The sequence below is a fragment of the Pseudorasbora parva genome, chromosome 11 (assembly GCF_024679245.1).
Source record: "Pseudorasbora parva isolate DD20220531a chromosome 11, ASM2467924v1, whole genome shotgun sequence".
NCBI lineage: Eukaryota > Metazoa > Chordata > Actinopteri > Cypriniformes > Gobionidae > Pseudorasbora > Pseudorasbora parva.
Genome location: NC_090182.1, coordinates 2,201,847 through 2,222,063, shown reverse-complemented (window position 1 = coordinate 2,222,063; position 20,217 = coordinate 2,201,847). Strand labels below are relative to the sequence as shown.

At 42.7% G+C, this 20,217-nt stretch overlaps 1 protein-coding gene across 1 annotated transcript in view; it reads right to left on the bottom strand.

The window, feature by feature from the left end:
- uvssa (UV-stimulated scaffold protein A) overlaps nt 1-20,217 on the bottom strand; it is a 94,675-nt gene that overhangs the window by 63,016 nt on the left and 11,442 nt on the right. The window contains exons 6-7 of the mRNA XM_067456793.1: nt 18,634-18,743; nt 15,852-15,980 (exon numbers count right to left, since the gene is read on the bottom strand). Of these exons, the coding sequence (XP_067312894.1) occupies nt 15,852-15,980; nt 18,634-18,743 (239 nt within the window). The remainder of the gene's footprint in view (nt 1-15,851; nt 15,981-18,633; nt 18,744-20,217) is intronic.

Genomic DNA, 20,217 nt, shown 5'->3' with positions numbered 1-20,217 from the left:
CACAGTCACACAAACACAGTCACACAAACAGTCACAAAAACAGTCACACAAACACAGTCACACAAACAGTCACACAAACAGTCACAAAAACAGTCACACAAACACAGTCACACAAACAGTCACACAAACAGTCACACAAACACAGTCACACAAACAGTCACACAAACACAGTCACACAAACAGTCACACAAACAAACAGTCACACAAACACAGACACACAAACACAGTCACACAAATACACACACACAAACACAGTCACACAGGCACACAAAGGGCCACACAAACACACACACACACACACACACACACACTGACACACACACAATCCCAGATCCACACACACACAGACACACAAACACACACACATGCACAGAGAGACACAATTACAGCCATACACACACACACACACACACACACACAAACACAGACACAGACACACAAACACACAGACACACAGACACAAACACACACAGACACACAGAGAGACACAAACAAACACACACATACACACACATACACACACACACACACAGACACAAACAAACACACACACACGCACACATACATTCACACACAAACACAGAGACACACAATCACAGTCACAAAAACAGACACACTCTCTCACACACTCTCTCTCACACACACACACACACAAACACAGTCACACAAACACAGTCACACAAACACAGACACATGAACATACACACACATTTTATTTGACATCATGCACAACACAGAGCGATGCAAGGTTATTATAGTTTTGCTTTTTTGAATTAGTTTTTATTTTAGTATCGTTTTCAATTTTGCTACAAATTTCAGTTTAGTTTTAGTTAGTTTTACAAATGGTTTTGCTAGTTTTAGTTTAGTTTTTATTTTGCAAATACATTTCTATTTAGTTTTTATTTATTTAGTTTCAGTTTTAGTTTTAGTAATTATAGTTTAGCAGAGTTACCATAATGAAGTGTAGAGTTTAATCTTACTAAACATCCTTAAGTGAAATAACTTGATAAACGAGCATTATTGTTTATACTCAGGAAGGTCTTACAAAACATGCATAAAGTTGGGTCTTCACCTTTGAGCAACAAAACTTGAGTCAAACTATGACCTATACAAACAACGATCTGGAGATTAAAAATGAAATAAATTATATTTTGATATTAAAAAATGATATTTGATATTTTTGACATAGGCTAATCCTCAGAGGATCTATCTTAAAGAACAAAATAAATGCAATGTAAAATATAAAAGTAAAAATTATAAATTCCAGACAAACTCATTCATAACAAAGATGAAATATTGTTAAACAATTAAAAGCTTATTTTAATTTCTTCAGTAGTACAATGTAGGCTAGCAGTGTAAGACCACAGCTAAAGTCATCTGAATACAGCCAACACACACTGTTGTGTGTGTGTGTGTGTGTGTGTGTGTGTGTGTGTGTGTGTGTGTGTGTGTGTGTGTGTGTGTGTGTGTGTGTGTGTGTGTGTGTGTGTGTGTGTGTGTTTGTTGTGATATAATTGTAAAGGGGACTAATTTCCTCACTTATCTAGTAAAATAATATGATAACTGACTAGTGAGGACATTTGACTGGTCCTCACTAGATAAAAAGGCTTATAAATCGGCCAAAACATGTTTTTATTTAAATCTATTGTTTTGCACGTCCTTGGGATGGATTTAGGGATAGGGATAGGGATTGGGTTAGGGGATATAAAATATAATTAACCTGATATAAAATCATTGGAAGTCCATGCAATGTCCTCACTTATATAGTGAAACAAACGTGTGTGTGTGTGTGTGTGTCCTGGTATTCCCTACTTTGTGGGGAAATGTCTCCACACAGATAATAATATTATTAGTAGTAAATGATTATGATAACACCTTTGAGCCTGTCAATATTATGCAAACATGAAATCTCAAACCCACAGTAGGCTAGTAACGTTACTTGCTACTATAGTTGCTGACTTCTGCGCCTGCGTCTCTCGTCGCGTAAGAAACGGCATTCTAAAACAGTGAGCTTAAGTTAAAAGAAGTTCAACGTGCATCTCATTACCTTGTGTTATTTCCCATTTCACTGCCACGGACGCATTGATTCTTTGTGAACTGCCGTTTAGGACTGGCGATGTATTGCCTGTCTGCACGCGTCCATCACAGGACAGCGGCTAATCTCCTCAGAGATCACTTCACGCGCAGTTGCGCAATATACAGACACTCGCTCAACCGCCACAGTCAGATTTTCCACCACATTAAATAGGGCTTATTAATAACGAAAACGAATATTTATTTTTGCTAATTATTATTTTATTTCAGTTAGTTTTTTAGTAAGAGTAGTTAGTTTCGTTTAGTTTTAGTTTTTTATTTATTCAGATTTTTTAATTTTATTTCAGTTTACGAAAATGTTTTTTGACCAATAGTTTTAGTCTTAGTTTCAGTTTTCTTTTACGAAAATAACCTTGGAGCGATGGGACAGATGCACACACACACACGGTTATGCACGGGTTAGAGTTTAGATTCTCTGCCCGAGCCCGAGCCCGAGCCCGAACCGACCCGCGGGCCGGGTCGGGCTGAGATTTCCCTGCACTATCCTCGGGTCGGGTAGAGCCGGGCCCGTGATCAAGCGTTTGTTTTTTTAATCATTAGCCTACTTTACTAGTCTAATTGGGTGGGCAGAAAGCTATGCTATAATCAGAAATTATATATACATATTTAGCAAAGTAAGAACTAATACAATAACTAAGAAACAAATGTGTAGGCTACAAAGTTGCACAAGTCAGGATTAGTGTAAAAATGTGTGTTAAACTCACAGCTCGAGCAGTGATGGAGCGCAGCATTATAAACAGAAACGCTCGGGGTCAAGAGCTGCTCGCGTCAACACTGCACTGCTTAATTAAATATCTTCGAATCGTTTCGTTTAAAAGTGGACATTTCAAGCTTTCTATACGCATATTTCTCATGTCTGAGGCGAGGAGCTGCTGAGTTTGGGTTTATTTATGAGACACGCGCTCCAGTTCATGAGCAATGAAAGCCATCACTCCCACGACTTCACCTCACGATTATAGTCTGCTATTTGCTTTTTATTTATTAAATCCAGGCAATTGGCCTAAGAAAACTTTTTTTTAATTAACATACAATTTAAACAAAACGAAAGAAATGCTTTCTACAAAACAAACTTAATATTAAACTAAATATAACCACCAGAATAATTTCTGACCCACTCGCATCTTTTCACTCATCATAATCAGATGAAATGTAAAAATAATATTATAATATTTAAACATAATTATGAAGGAAAAAACACATTGTTTAATGGCTACAACAAAGTAAGCTACAGATAAATGTCTGAGCTGGATTTGAGCGAACATCAGTTTAGCGGTGAGCGGATCAGGAGCGCGCGCCTGCGGATTATTGAGCGGAGTCAAGTCAGCTTTATTAATCTCGCGCTTTTACAATCACGATTGTTTCAAAGCAGCTTCACCGAGTTAAACAGGAAAATACTGCAACAGAATCTGATTCGGCTGTACAGTCGCTGTGGAGAAAACTGAAAACTAAATGTAGTTTTAACATGAGTTACACCGGTCCGCTTCGCTGCGCTTTGCTCATTACAGGCTCGTTCTCGTCAGAACGCCCACGTATTGAACAATGGTCGGGTTTAAATCGGGCTCGGGCTCATAATTACAGTTAATGTCTCGGGCCGGGCCGGGCTCGGACACAACGTTCACAGGCTCGGGTAGGGTTGGGCTTGATTTTTTGACAAACCTCTAGCACGGGTTCATGTTAAAGAGACGCTAACAAAGTCATCTATTCACATAATGTTTTCTCTCTTAAAATATAAGTAAGTGTAAATGTCAGCATTATCATACACATGTAAAGAACTGAAGTCAGTCATGCAAAACAAGAGCTTATTATACAGTCAGTCTGCTATTATTTCAACCGTTACAGCTGATCGGAGTCTTCCGTATTTAGTTTATACGCAGATTTACGCTTCAGCTAAGTTTAAAGGTGCAACGCAAAGATATTTAGTTGTCCATAAGTTGTAACTTAGAGCCCATTTACGTCAAAACTAGGCTAAGATGTCACCCCGACGCCCCTGATAATAAGTATCAGCTCAGTTATACAGGGAGAGTCTAGTACTCTCAGCTCTGTTTGATGCATTTTAAAATGCCCCGTTTACACCGCAAGTCTTAAAGGTCCCGTTCTTCGCGTGTTTTCGAAGCTTTGATTATGTTTACAGTGTGCAATATAACATGAGTTCATGTTTGGTGTGTAAAAACACAGTATTTTTCACACAGTTGCCTTATCTGTACAGCGCTGTTTCCTCTGTCCTAAAAACGGCCGGATGATTTCCTTGTTCTATGAAGTCCCTCCTTCAGAAACACGTAACGAGTTCTGATTGGGCCAGCGCTTCCCGTGCTGTGATTGGACAGCAGCTTAGCGCACTTTCCCCGGAAAGGTCCCGCCTCTTCCCATAACGGGGCGATGCACGCGCTCAATGCGCTCTTCTCCACGCGGGAGAGCAACGAGACCACGCCCCCTGTTTTGCGTGTCCTTGTGGGCGGAGCTTTAGTCAACAAACGGTTCTAGTGATGTCATCACAGCAGGAAGTGCAGCGGTGTAGCCCAAACCGGCCGCTCGCTGTCGGCTTTGAAAGGGAACTTCTGTTAAATAAAATATCTCGCTTGGCATTAAACTCTGAGCTTTATAATCTTACAGGTATTATTTATGCTCTAACAGCAACATTTCACACTAACTAAAGTTTGAACGATGGAATCGCGAAGAACGGGACCTTTAATGCTCAATTCTCTTTTTTTACTCAGATCTGATTTTTTGTTTGGCTGTTCACATTAACTTTTAATATGTGGCCTATATCTGATTCCAGTGTGAACTGTTTGAGGTTTCAAACTAACCCGTGTGTGCAAAAGAACAATATCAATGACATCAGACGCAGCTGTTGCACTAAAGCTCGGGAGCTTATAGAGGAAGTAAGCATTTTCGCTTTTATTTTTAAAATGATTGTGTAATGGAAGCCACAACATTAATGAGCAGGTGCTGAAGAGGAGAAGAACGAAAAGAAAGAGGATATTTTGGCCTTTTCTCACCTTCCTTTGGCACTGAAGCCACGTTTTTCTGTGTCCCTGTTCTTCCCTTTCGTGTGCTATTTTTTTTAAGCGGAGTGGTTACGGTAGGATCCGTCTAGTTTAGCTTGAGTTGAAGTATCTCCCCATATACTGATTAGGTCTAACACCTCACTCTCCCTCCATTGACTCGCTTCATCGCTGTTCTCCATATCTAGTCAAGTTTTTAAAGGGTTACTTCAGCGATTAGCATATGGCTTTGTATCAGTAGAAACCCTGGAGTATAATCAAATGATTGTGCTTTCCCCTCATATCCCCCTGAGACGAGAGATTTATGCATTTTATTTCTGGAAAAATTCCTCCCATGACGCAAATTGACAATATTTGCATCATCTTTGGAATGATTGGCCAGAGGCTAAAGACTACAGCCAGCAGAGGGAGCCATTTCCTCATGTTTTGAACACGCGCATGAGGGATGGAGATCAGGGTTGCCAGATGCCAGCGGGGTTTTCCAGCCCAAAACTTCGCGAAAAAAACCGCCGAAAAACCGCCCAATTTTTTTGGGGCTTGTTTCTCATTTAAATACATTGAAATCATTAACAAGCTTTAAAATGACTTGTGTATCGACTAGCCTATCCGATTTCAGAAACAACATTCAGTGAAATGAATGCAACGGTCCTTTTGCGTCCATTCCTTTTTCGTTTTTAATCATGGAAAAAAATAATTAAATGGAATGGTTGTTGTATTTTTAAATACTATGTTGAATAACAAAATGTATATCAAAATTTAGGCTATACACAAATTCCATGCGCACAAAATAAAATAACTTATTTTTGGATTTAAAAAAAAAAATTAGTTAGGCTACGTTTTGCATTTTTATAAACTAAAAACGAACAGATTTATATTAAAAAAAATTACTTTTACAAATGTTCTTTTGTAAAATTATTTCCAGATAAAGATATGATCAGTCAAATGAAACACAATAAACTTACAAATAATGATTAGGCCAACAAATTAAAAAATTATCGGAAATGTCGTCCAATTATCTAATACTATTATTTGATGACAATACATTTGGAAAACAAAATACAGCCATTTCTACTTTTTTTCTTTTAAACAAAAAAATCAAGCTGCACCCTTTTTTAAATTACATCTTTCATTCCGATGTACACAGACTTTCTATGCCTCTGTCCGTAGTCAATCTATGGGTTTCAGAAGAAAAGGTCCTGCTTATGGGCACTTAAAAAAAAAGTTATAAATAATGTATATTATTTTTAATATTACTTAAGATTTGTTTTTTAATATTATTAAATATTATTTAAGACAATTACCTTGTAGCCTATCTGCTAATTCTAGCTATTAATCAGTGAAAAAAAAAAAAAAAGAAACTGCTTTTCCATGTCTGGTTTAAAAATGGAAAACGAAATGGACGCAAAAGCATCCTCAGTCTGACTATTATAGACGGTTTCAACGGTAACAACATAAACAAACGCTACTGCGCATGCGCGCTTTTGTGGCCCAAACTTAACTTCCGGTAGACATCAATAACACCAGAGGATGCGTTATCTTTCTTATGCGTTAGCATCTTTAATTTTGATTGTGCACCATTATCTTAATGTATAGATTTTTTTTTGTTTCAGCATGTTTATTATAAATAATCTCCCATTTATGTCTTTAATATAGAGTGGGAAAACGTACTCGGTTACTTTCGTAACCTCGGTTCCCTGAGAGAGAGGAACGAGTATTACGTATGGGAAAACTCCTTTTCTCGAGAATATGAAGCAAAACTTTAATAAAGGTATCCATGTAAAGCGCAGTGCCGCTGAACGGCCATAACTCAGCGCGAGGAGCGCTCTGATTGGCCGGGCCACGGCAACTGCATGAACCTATGGTGAGGCGGCTGAGAGGAACGAGCCAATGGGGGGCGTTCCAGAAGCCCGCCGAAAAAAGGTGCTTATATTTGCATACAGGAGGCTATATAAAGCCCTGATTTCGCCATAGGTGTCAGGTTTTTAGATCGACTGAAGCGATACCTGAGAGCATAAACACGGCACGGAACGTAATACTCGTTCCTCTCTCTCAGGGAACCGAGGTTACGAAAGTAACCGAGTACGTTCCCTTTCGAGAGAGGTTCCTCGTATTACGTATGGGAACACAATGTAAAGCGCCGTGTGTGCTGACTGACCCAGTATACCCAAGCACATGTAAATAACCCCCGAGACACCGAAGAGGCGGCTATAAGGGGGGATGAAGAACCGGAAGAGTCGGTTCATTTGAACGGCTGATCGGACAGAGTCGGTTCATTTGAACGGCTGATCGGACATAGTCGGATCTTATGATAAATGAAAGTGCTTAAGGACTGAAGTGTACAGGCCAAAACTAAAGGCAATCTGTTTACCAGGGTCAAGATAGAGCCTAAATGGAGAGAAGCCCTGCTTGTAGAGCTGGAACCTCCAATTTATAGAATCTGATAAAAGTGGACGGAGAGGCCCAGCCTGCCGCCGCACAGATATCTTCCAAAGAAATGCCACACGACCAAGCCCAAGATGAGGCCATGCCTCTAGTGGAGTGGGCTTTAACGCCTATAGGGCAAGTCAGGTTTTTAGACTCATATGCCAGCGAGATAGCGTCCACTATCCAGTGTGAGAGTCTTTGCTTCGTGACAGCACAACCTTTAGTGCGGCCGCCGAAGCAGACAAACAGCTGGTCCGACTGCCTGAAGGGGGAGGAGCGCTCCAGATACAGTCTCAAAGCTCTGACCGGGCAGAGCAGATTCGCGTCCTGTTCACCCTGAGATACGGGTAAAGGAAGCAGAGTAATAACCTGTGCTCTAAAAGGGGTAGAAAGCACTTTGGGTATAAAACCATGTCTCGGTTTAAGAACAACTTTGGAGTTGTTGGGCCCGAACTCGAGACAGGACGGACTCACTGAGAGTGCGTGTAAGTCACTCACACGTTTAACCGAGGCCAGAGCCAGCAGAAACGCAGTTTTGAATGATAAAAGCTTTATGGTCGCGGTCTGGAGAGGCTCGAAGGGGGGACCCTTCATAGCGTCTAGAACCACCGCGAGGTCCCAAATAGGGACCGAAGGGGGGCGAGGGGGGTTCAATCTCCTGGCCCCTTTAAGAAAACGTACAATGAGCTCACTTTTCCCTAGTGAATGTCCCGCGACCTGAGCGTGGTTAGCTGCTATGGCGGCGACATAAACTTTGAGCGTGGAGGGGGAACGACCCGCGTCCAGTAGCTCTTGGAGAAAAGCGAGCACTTCTGTTATCTCGCATGAGCGTGCGTCGATATTTCGGACGGCACACCAGTTAGAAAACACTGACCACTTCAGAGTATAGAGCCGCCTCGTCGAGGGGGCTCTAGCTTCCGCTATGGTGTTCATAACTCTGTCAGAGAGGTTTCCCGATACCAGTTGATGGGCCATACGTGGAGGGCCCATAGTTCGGGACTGGGATGCCAGATCCCCCCCTTCGCCTGCGTGAGGAGGTCTTTCCTCAGCGGAATGGGCCATGGGGCTGTGTCTGACAGCTGGATCAGATCGGAGAACCACGTTCGGTTCCTCCAGAGCGGGGCTATTAAAAGCACCGCGGATGCTGTCTCCCTGATTTTCTTGATGGTTTGTGGTAGCATCGCGATCGGGGGGAAAGCATACAGCGGGAGACTGGGCCAGACATGGGCCAGGGCATCCCTGCGTTTGGAGAAAAATATTGGGCAGTGAGTGTTGTCTTCTGAGGCGAAGAGATCCACTTTCGCTCTGCCGAAGGTGTTCCAAATTAAGAGAACCGTTTGCGGGTGAAGAGACCATTCCCCTGGGGGAATGGTTCTCCTGGATAACATATCCGGACCCACATTCAGAATACCTGGCACGTGAGCCGCCCTCAGGGAGCTCAGGTTGTGCTCTGCCCATAAAAGGAGATGCTTCGCCATGCGGTGAAGGGAATATGATCTCAGGCCACCCTGGCGGTTTATGTACGCTACCACCGACATGTTGTCTGAACGAACCAAGACGTGGTGGTTCTTTATATGTGGAAGGAAAGCTCTCAGCGATAAGGCGACCGCTTTCATCTCTAGACAGTTTATGTGCAGCCGCTTCTCTGTTTCCGCCCACAGGCCAGAGACCGGCTTGCCCTCGTGTAGGGCTCCCCACCCCCGAGTGGAGGCATCTGTCGAGACCACTTTCAACTTCGTGACTGTGCCCATAAGCACGCCCCTCCGATACCACTCTGTCCTCGTCCAAGGAGCCAAAGTTTTGACAACGCTGTGGCTCACTTTGACGGGAAAACGGCCCCATTTCCATGCATAAGGAGGGACACGGGCGCGTAGCCAACGCTGGAGGGGACGCATGTGTAGCAGTCCCAGCCTGAGCACTGACGATGCCGAGGCCATAAGGCCGAGCATTCTCTGAAAGTGTTTCAGGGGAACGCGAGTTCCGGCTTTGAATGAAGTCGCCATGTTCTGGACGGATAGCGCGCGCTGTGACGTCAGCCGCGCGTTCATGAGTCTCGAGTCTAGAACAAAGCCCAGAAAAGATATCTTTTGAGTGGGTGACATCGAGCTCTTGGCGATATTGATCCTGAGACCCAAACAGTCTAAATGGTTGAGGAGCCAGGATCTGTGTGTTAGTAGTTCTGCTCGAGACTGGGCTATCACTAGCCAGTCGTCGAGGTAGTTGAGCACCCGCATCCCTTTCAGCCTGAGCGGGGCTAATGCCGCGTCCATACATTTCGTAAACGTGCGGGGCGCCAGGGATAAGCCGAATGGCAGGACCGTGTACTGATAAGCCTGCCCCTCGAAGGCGAATCTCAAGAATGGCCTGTGGTGGGGGGCTACCTGCACATGAAAGTACGCATCTTTCAGATCTATCGTGAAAAACCAGTCCCCAGGGCGAATGTGCGCGAGGATCTGTTTCACCGTTAGCATTTTGAACGAGCGAGTCATTAGAGCTTTGTTCAAATGCCTTAGATCTAGGATGGGCCTGAGCTCTCCGTCCTTCTTCGGAACGAGAAAGTATCGGCTGTAGAAGCCCGACTCGCTTTTGGAAGGGGGAACGGGCTCCACCGCTCCCTTCTTTACCAGTTTCAAAATCTCGGTGCGAAGCACGTGACTGACGCTGCTTCTCACCGAGGTCTCGACCACGGCGCGAAAGCGCGGGGGCCTGCGAACGAACTGTAGCGAGTAGCCCCTTTTTACTATGTTCATAACCCAATTTGATACCCCGGGCATGGCTTGCCAGGCCTGAGCCCGACACGATAGCGGCTGGAGCCGGCGCGGATAAGGGTCGCCTACTAGAGGGAACTCGGTAGCGCTGCCATTTTGTGCTTGAGACATAGAGGGGGTAGTGCTTATGTGTGGCGGCGTGCACTGTGGAGTGGGCGCCGGGACATTTATAGCATGGGTGGGAGGGGTGAATGAGTGTAGGAGTGCAGACTGATGTGTGGGCACATTTACTACAGAGAAAAAGCTCTTTTTGAGATTTATTTGGGTCGCCGTGATAACGGCGTTTGTGTGCAGGCGAGTGCGTTTGACAACGGGCTCGTTGGCTGCTAAACTGAGGTCGGCAGTCACCTGGGTGCGGGGAACTGGGAGACCGGGAGGGAGAGATGGGGGTCCGGCCGAGGCGAGACCTGACCATCTCCTTTTTATCCCTGCGGCTAGGACGGCTTCGGAGGCTCGGGGTTCAACACAATCCTGGGTCGAGGTCCCCGGCGTTCAGGCCGACTGCTGCGGTTCGCGGAGCGGGAACGTTGGCGCGGTCCAGAAGAGGAGCGAGGCCGGGAAGGTGGCTCTGCCGGCTTAGCGGGTTGAGAAGGCGGGGGTCTACCTCGAGAGCGTCTCTGGTCTGAAGACGAGCTGGAGCGCTTAGGCAGGAAATGCCTCATAGCCTGTGAAGCCTTCTGCGCTTCGGTGAAGCGCTCCGCGAAACCCACGACTGACGGGCCGAAGAGACCGGTAGTGGAGATGGGGGCGTCCAAAAAGGAGGCTTTGTCCGCGTCCTTCATCTCGGTCAAATTCAGCCAAAGGTGCCTCTCTAAGACCGTCAGGTTAGCCATATTTTTCCCGATGGCTTGTGCAGTGGCTTTAGTGGCGCGAAGGGCCAAGTCCGTCGCGCTGCGGAGGTCCTTCAAAACATCGGAGTCGGGGACAGACTCATCCAAGGAGCGGAGAAGTCTGGCCTGGAACACCTGAAGGATAGCCATGGTGTGAAGGGCCGCGGAAGCCTGGCCAGCGGAGGCATATGCCCGGCCAGCGAGAGCAGAAGTGGTGCGGCAGGGCTTGGACGGGTGCTGAGCCCTGGACTGCCATCCTCTGGAGGAGGAGGGCGGGCAGAGGTGCGCGGCGACAGCCTCCTCGAGGGGTGGAAGAGACTCATAGCCTTTTTCCTTAGCGCCGTCGACAACGGAGAGCGCTGGGGAAAAAGCGGATCTGGCGCGAGCAGAGTAGGGCGACTTCCACGACTTCGTAAGCTCGTCGTGTACCTCAGGGAAGAAAGGCGCGGGCTTCTGAGGAGAAGAGAGGCGGCGGCTTTCCAGGAACCACTCGTCCAGTCTGCTGCGTGTTGGCTCATCGGGCTGGGACCACTCGAGCCCGAGGTCTTCCACGGCCCTGGAGAGCACGCGGATGAGTTCCGCGTCGACGTTAGTTTTGGCGCTCGTGGCGGTCTGCGTCGAAGCGGGGGGCTCCGAGACAGAAGTTGACCACTCGCTACCAGAAGCGGCTGTGGAGAGGCTGTCCTCATCATCCTCTGGCGGCGGGCCACCGAAGGAAACCGAACAGGCCGCTGCATGAGAGGGACGCTGTTCCTCCTGGGTGAAGGTGACCGGCGATGGCGAGGCACGCGGGGAGTCATCCGGCGTGCAGTCGCCAGACCGTTCCGGCAGCCTCTGGTCGCGGCGTTTCTTGCGGCGCGGCCCAGCGGCAGGAGGAGGGACCTGGTCGAAGGTGGCGAGGCGAGCCCGAAGGGTCTGCAGCGCCATCTCATCGCACTCGGGGCAGCCGCCCTGAGAGAGTGCGAGCTGCGCGTGGTCCCGTCCAAGGCATGCCACGCAGATGACGTGACGGTCGCCGCCAAGGAGAGGAGCTCTGCAAGAGCCGCAGGAAATGCGAGGCATTTGAAACAACGCCCCGCGCTCTTTTAGGAGAAGAGAGTATAAAAGGATACGATCGCCGGATGGCGTAGCTGGAACGGCAGAGAAGGCGGAGAGGGAGTCCGTCGTCCTCAGCTGCAGGTTCCGCTGGTGCCTTTTCGACGGCGGTTGCTTCTTCCGGAGGTCAGCGAAGGTATCGCTGAAGGAGATAAAATCTGACACCTATGGCGAAATCAGGGCTTTATATAGCCTCCTGTATGCAAATATAAGCACCTTTTTTCGGCGGGCTTCTGGAACGCCCCCCATTGGCTCGTTCCTCTCAGCCGCCTCACCATAGGTTCATGCAGTTGCCGTGGCCCGGCCAATCAGAGCGCTCCTCGCGCTGAGTTATGGCCGTTCAGCGGCACTGCGCTTTACATGGATACCTTTATTAAAGTTTTGCTTCATATTCTCGAGAAAAGGAGTTTTCCCATACGTAATACGAGGAACCTCTCTCGAAAGGGAACGCCCCACTTAAAGGGTAGGTCACCCAAAACTGAAAATCCTGTCATTACTCACCGTCACGTTGATCCCAGAGTTTCCGCTAGAAAAAAATGGAGCCGGTCAAAGTGACCGGCAGAGGTTTCGTTTTCCGGACATTTTGATTATATATGCCGGTCAAAAACTCCTGAAAGCAGTTTATGTAACTTATTAAAAAAATGACCATGTTTATTAGCCGAACTTTCAAATAGACGGAAAAAAAAACATGAACGTCCGATTGGCGTCAATCAACCAATTTTTTTAACTTATAGGCGTAATTTAAGGGTGGGACATGTCCCTACCACTTTTTTAAAACATCTTGCTTCACGGATTAACCTAACTAATACAAACAATGCAGTTCAATGCAGCAAACGCGGCTCGTGCAGTCTTCACACAGACGAGCGCTTTAATCTAACGCTTAACGCCGTTGCAGAGACTTTCTGTTCCGGTCAGATCGCGAAACAAAACGCACAAAAACTGTTCCTGCTCTTGATGTACAACCACTGATGGTATTCGGTTTTGATGAGAGAAAAAATAGACCACGAGGGCAGATTAGAAACGAGAACTTCTGACAAGTTTAACAGACTAGACCAGTGATTAAGCAAAGTGTGCAAATCTATTTGCCTTTATTCACGTGAAAAATCTTTAGATGCAATAATTAAACGCAATTAATAAATTTAATTATAAACTCAGTATGTCTCATTTAGTTGGTAACATTTAAATTGGCCACAGTGTGAAATGACAAAATCATATAATAGAATAACAGTACTGATAACTACAAGCGCACTACAAGATGTTTTTGAAATCATTAGAGAAAACGACAAAATTACTTATTCACAAAATTACGTGTGAATAAGTGCTACCTGTTTAAAATGTGCTTGCACCCGATCATATTCAGTAGAAGGTAAAAAAAAAAAAAAAAAATCCCTTAAACTTTCCCATCCCGCTCATGCCCATCGCCGTGATCATCTGTATAACGCTGGTTGTTTACCGTGTGAGTTCTGAACACTGCACCATGTGCTTATTTAAATCTTTTCGTTTCTACACATATTAGGCTACATATTCCTCATGTCTGAGGCAAGCCTGCCGAGTTTCAGTTTGAGACGCGCTTCAGTTCATGATGAAAGCGATGGCTTCCGCGACCTAGTCTACTTATTTATTTCTTATTAATTAAATACATGAAATTAACCGAACAACCCTTTATTAAAATTAAGAGACAATTTGTACAAAACGAAAGAAAGGCTTTTTACAAAACAAAACTTAATATTAAACTAAATATAACCACCAAAATCATTTCTGACCCACTCGCATCTTTGCACTTATAGCCTATCATAATCAGATGAGATCTAAAAATAATATTATAATATTTAAACATAAATATGAAGAAGAAAAAAAACATTGTTTAATGGCTACAACAAGTATAGTAAGCTACAGATTTATGTCATGCCTGAGCTGGATTTGAACGAACATCATTTTACCGGTGGGTTCACAGTAGCCTATATAAATGCGTGGGCACTCGCCTTTCAATTATGCAATGCGTCGGCATAACATGTTTCTTTGTTTCATAATATAAGAATAATGTTGGGAAACTTGTGTCATGTGCTCTCTGCTTGATTTTTAATATTTATATCATGTTAACCAAGAATAGTACTTTAAAATGTATTTCTACTGAGTAGTGCGCCATACAAACAGACACAGACCGGAAGTTAACTTCGGGCCAGGCGCGTAACCGTAGCAATGCGCGTGCGTTCGATGAAACCGTCTATACTATTAAACTATAAGCTTATGTCACGGAAAAATAATGTGATCACCTCTTAGTTGAGTGTTTATTGTCAATAAAAGTCGCTTGGAACAAAAGCCTAACATGAAAACATTGAGTCATATAGCCTATGGATATACAAAATAACCCACTTTAACTTTTCAATTAGCCTATTTCAAATACATGAAACATGCATAGTCATGAATAACATTACATTAAAATTGCGCTGACCATATTATTTAGACAACATGTGTCAGTCTTTGCAGAAGCAGCACGTTCGTGCACGGCGGGCCATCTCTAGACAAAGCATGTCAGCCAAGCCAGAGCTGTTTTGTACGTGTGAGTGAGTGAGACTGGTGCCTGTTGAACAGAGGGTCGCAGGAACAAGGATCTGAAGTGCCGGTGTTTCGGCTACAAAAAACCAGCCGCATTGATCCAAAACCAGCCCAATTTTTATCCACCCGCCCAAACCCATTTTTGCCCGCAAAATAGATTGCGAAACCGCCCAATATGGCAACCCTGATGGAGATCACACTCACAGCTCAGCTCAGCTGCAGGCACTCATTTAAACGGAGCTGTGCTGAGCAATGGAAGTCTTTTAACTTCTCAAATTAATTTCTATGAAAGTTAAGCTTGCAAAGGCAGGAACTGAAACGCGCCAGACTGAACTCGCGTTGTGAATGTATGCCGCGAGTGTAGTCGCGATTACCTCAGCTCTCATCACGGGAGCTCATCAGCTCATTTATCTCACTCCTGCAGTCAGTGCTCAGTGCTGTGAGACTCGCGCGGCGACTCGACCCTTATATTGAACACACACGTTCAGTTTTTAACTGTAGTGTCTGTTCTCTAACTCAAACTCAGTCACAGTAATCCAGTAGCGGTGGCTGTGGGAGTGGCCTCACAGGGCAGTGAAGCATTCTGGGAATTGTAGTCTTTCATCCCCATGAGACAAAAATACATTTTCTGTCTTTTCTCAGTCTAGAAGACACCAAATTCAAAAATAATTTCACATTTCTACTGCATTAATGACCCAGTTTAAATACAGATTCATCTTCCCAGTGCTGAAGTACCCCTTTAATGTTACTGTCTGTGTCTGTTGTGTCTAGGGATAACTCGCCGCACATAATTGTGACAATGTCGGCATAGATTGATGCAAAAGTCGCATCAAATCCGCCTTGATTGTTCACACTGCAGCCGCATTGAAAAAAATCTGATCTGTGTCTGATTCAGGTGCACATATGTATGTGGTCTAAATCTGATTTGAACAAATCAGATCTGGGCTAGATTTGAGTGTTCACACTACCTCTGAATAAGTCTGACCTGGTCACTTGACCCCAAAAAAATCTGATTTGGGCCACTTTTGCCTCCAGTGTGAACAGAAATCAGTGCAGAAAGATCTGGCTCTGGAAACACTCACCACTCGTCTCTCTCGGTCCTTGTAGTCTATATGAAGATCCTCGTGTCTCCTCAAGGCCTGCTCCAGGGATTTCTTTAACTCGGTGGCTCTCCTTATCAGTTCTTCCTCGACACCTACCTTTGTAAAGACCTGTAAGACATTAAAAATCACACAATAAACAACTCCGTTCAAGTAAATAGTACATTTATGAGATGCATGAAAGACAAATACAAAGGTTGTAGTACAATATGCACTGACTCAAAGCGAATAATGGCACTATAGAGTCCCTGGCTCAAATTTTAGATGTTGTAAATATTTATTCTGTATAAAGACAAACATAAATAATGATGAAAGCCAAAATATGAAATGACACAGGTTTATATTGACTGAGTAATCACTGTTTTGTTTTGTAGAGGAGGGTCAAAATTACCAATTTTCACCTGAGATCTGGAGCAAAATTATAGGGGTGTAAAAATTACTTTATAAAGATGGCAGCATCATTATTTTATTCTCACACAGAGATTGTTAGATCTATAAGTGAAATATGTTGACTTTAGCAATCTTTGGCTCATTATATGCCAATGGTGAACGTTCAAAAATGGGGAAAAGGCACTTCTTGTGTGTTTCTGCCTCAAGTTTGCATGCCTGAAACTAGGGCTGGGCGATATGGCCAGAATTTCATATCCCGATATAGCTCATTTGATATCCCGATAACGATATGGCCATCTCATTCCAAAATCTTTTTGTGTGAAGTGAACATATCCCTCGCACTCAATTTTTCATAACTCGCCTGTTTTAATAAACCAATAAAAACATTTGGCGCGAGGTCACAGCGTTTGGGTTTGCGCGCTCGCAAAAAGTAAACACTCGAGGTTAGAGCCAGGGCAGACAACAGTATGAAGAGTGCATTTCGCTTAAGATGGGCTTACTTTTGGAAATATATTACATCTTCATTTCAGTGGTAACACATAAGGTGTTGATCATCTTTCTTTATTATTGTTAGCACTACCTCGAACTAAAGCAGCGTCTCTTCGGAGCTGTCATTTTCTTAAATGAGCCGCGGCAATGTTTCAAATGAGCTTCTAACGCTGGACAAACGCCTTTATTTTCAACGCGATCACCTTTGTGCCTAAACCATTTCGAAACTAAGGAGCCATTTGTCCTCCGATTACAAACAAGCTCCTCTGCGGCGTGTTTGCGGGACTCGTGTTTCGCGCTGTGGGGGATTTAAAAAAAGTGACGTGAGTGGAAGGGAGGCGGCAGCGCGTGTGTGTGTGAGTGAGAGAGCGAGAGAGAGACAAAGGGAGCGCGGCTCGCGGCTGTTATTTCAAATAGCGCAGCATATTTTAAACTAATCGGTTAACCGGTTTCAACCGACTAATGAGGCTCAGTAGTCGGTCAAGAAAATGTTTAGTTTTCGCCATCCCTACACCTGCCATTAAAATATTTCAAAATATGGCTATATGATGTGCCACGCGTAAAAGTCTGTTGCAGCGCCTGTGTCTGAAGTTTGTTTTGAGCGCTTATGCCCCCACTCTGGCATAATTACCCTGGTCTGAACCGTGTCTACTACCGTCTTCCTCCATGTTTGTTTATGTATTGCAGCGTGCATGGGCATGCCGTGGCGGGAGGTGCATCTTGACGTAAAATTCTGCCATAAACGCCTTATCGTGGTGTAAGCGATAGAGCCTTATATAAAACGATAGACATTTTCTATCGTCCAGACGATATATTTCGTCATATCGCCCAGCCCTACCTGAAACTCAAAAAGTATTAAAGTTATCCAATATTTATGCAGAGGTGGACAAAGTACACAACTTCGTTACTTGAGTAAAAGTTAAAGTACTGCTGGTCAAATATTACTCTATTACAAGTGAAAGTTGTAAAAACAGATTTTTACTGGAGTAAAAGTACAGAAGTATTTGTTTTTAAAAGTTTTTTTAAAAGTACTTAAGTATCAAAAGTAAATTTCCTTCTTTATGTCGCCGCATTATTGTATTATAGTTGTATAAATGCACATTATGCCATCATGGTTTAAGCCAGTCAGTGACGCTCCATCTGACACACTAGCAGACGACTAACTTAAACTCATTTAAATACTAAAGTTACAAAGCTCTTTATAAAGCTGCTGTCACTTTAAGGCCGAATGCACGGATCCAATACACTGATACACATCTGATATTCTCACACTGTTCACCTTCACTGAAGACAGAATCAACTTTGTTTATGTGAATCCTCCACTAAATGAGCATTTGGACATCCGTCTTCTTCCATTTTGCTCTAAACTATAAATCAGTGTTTAATAAATGCTGTGAAATCATTGAACTTCACGAGACTCTACAAGAGTGATTCCTGAAAGGCTTTCTGCAAAAACCCAAACACCTTTTAAAGAAGAAAAAAATCATCGCTGACTTTCAAAGCTGCGACAGAAACGACTTTCGACTTCGAGGACCTTGATAGAAATGTAGTGGAGTAAAGAGGACGATATTTGTCTTTCAGATGGAGTGAAGTTAAAGTCATAAGTTTACAGAAAAAATAATACTCCAGTAAAGCACAGAGACTCAAACAGTGAACTTCAGTACAGGACTCGAGTGAATGAGCTGAGTTACTGTCCCGCTCTGTATACTGTACATACATTTACAATAGTGGAACAGAAAGCTCTCGGACTAAATATAAAATATCTTAAACTGTGTGTGAAGATGAACGGAGGTCTTACGGGTGTGGAGCGACATTAGGGAGAGGAGTTAATGACAGACATTTCCTTTTTGTGTGAAGTAACCCTTTAAGAGTTGTGAGGGTTTACCTGTACCCAGGAGCGCACCACAGGCAGGTGTCTGCTAGTGATGAGTTTATGAAGATCCCTCACGGTGTTCACCAGCGCCTCGTTCTCCTCCGTCTCTCTCACCTGCACACCTGAGGACATCAGATGCTCACTCACACAATCCCACAAAATGGACTCCAGTTTCGTGCCGAGAGGGTGCCATGATTTCATCTCTTAAATGTCTTAGTGTGTGTTTTGGTCATAATTTAGACTTTTTATATCTAATTTCAGCTTTTCATCTCCATAATTAGGTCATAATTTACATTTTTAATGTCCTAATTTAAACTTTTCATCTCACAATGACTTAGTATGTCATATTTTAGACTTTTTATCTAATAATGAGGACTTTTAAAATCATATTTTCAACTTTTTATCTTATAATTATGTCTTAGCATGTCATATTTTTGATATTTTATCTCACTATTATAACTTTTAAAATCATACTTTTGACTTTGTACCTAATAATGAGGACATTTAAATCATATTTTTGACTTTTTATCTTATAATTATGACTTTGCATGTCATATTTTCGACTTTTTTATGCACTATTATAACTTTTAAAATCATATTTTTGACTTTTTATCTAATAATGAGTACTTTTAAAATAATATTTAAAACATTTTATCTTATAATTATGTCTTAGCATGTCGTATTTTCGACTTTTTATCTCACTATTATAACTTTTAAAATCATATTTTGACTTTTTATCTAATAATGAGGACATTTAAATCATATTTTAGACTTTTTAATCTTATAATTATGACTTAGCATGTCGTATTTTCAACTTTTTATCTCACTATTATAACTTTTTAAATCATATTTTTGACTTTATCTAATAATGAGGACTTAGCATGTCGTATTTTTAATTTTTCATCTCCCATTATGACTTTTAAAATCATATGTTTTACTTTATCTAATAATGAGGACATTTAAAATCATATTTTCGACTATTTATCTCACTATTTTAACGTTTTAAATGATATTTGACTTTTTATCTAATAATGAGGACTTTTAAAATAATATTTAAAACATTTTATCTTATAATTATGTCTTGGCATGTAATATTTTTGATTTTTTATCTCACTATTATGACTTTTAAAATCATCTTTATACTTTATCTAATAATGAGGACATTTAAATCATATTTTTGACTTTTTAATCTTATAATTATGACTTAGCATGTCGTATTTTCAACTTTTTATCTCACTATTATAACTTTTTAAATCATATTTTTGACTTTATCTAATAATGAGGACTTTTAAAATCTTTTTTTTTTTTACTTTTTATCTAATAATGCGGACATTTAAAATCATATTTTTGACTTTTTATCTAATAATGAGGACTTAGCATGTCGTATTTTTGATTTTTCATCTCCCATTATGACTTTTAAAATCATATGTTTTACTTTATCTAATAATGAGGACATTTAAAATCATATTTTCGACATTTTATCTCACTATTTTAACGTTTTAAATGATATTTTTGACTTTTTATCTAATAATGAGGACATTTAAAATCATATTTTCGACATTTTATCTCACTATTTTAACGTTTTAAATGATATTT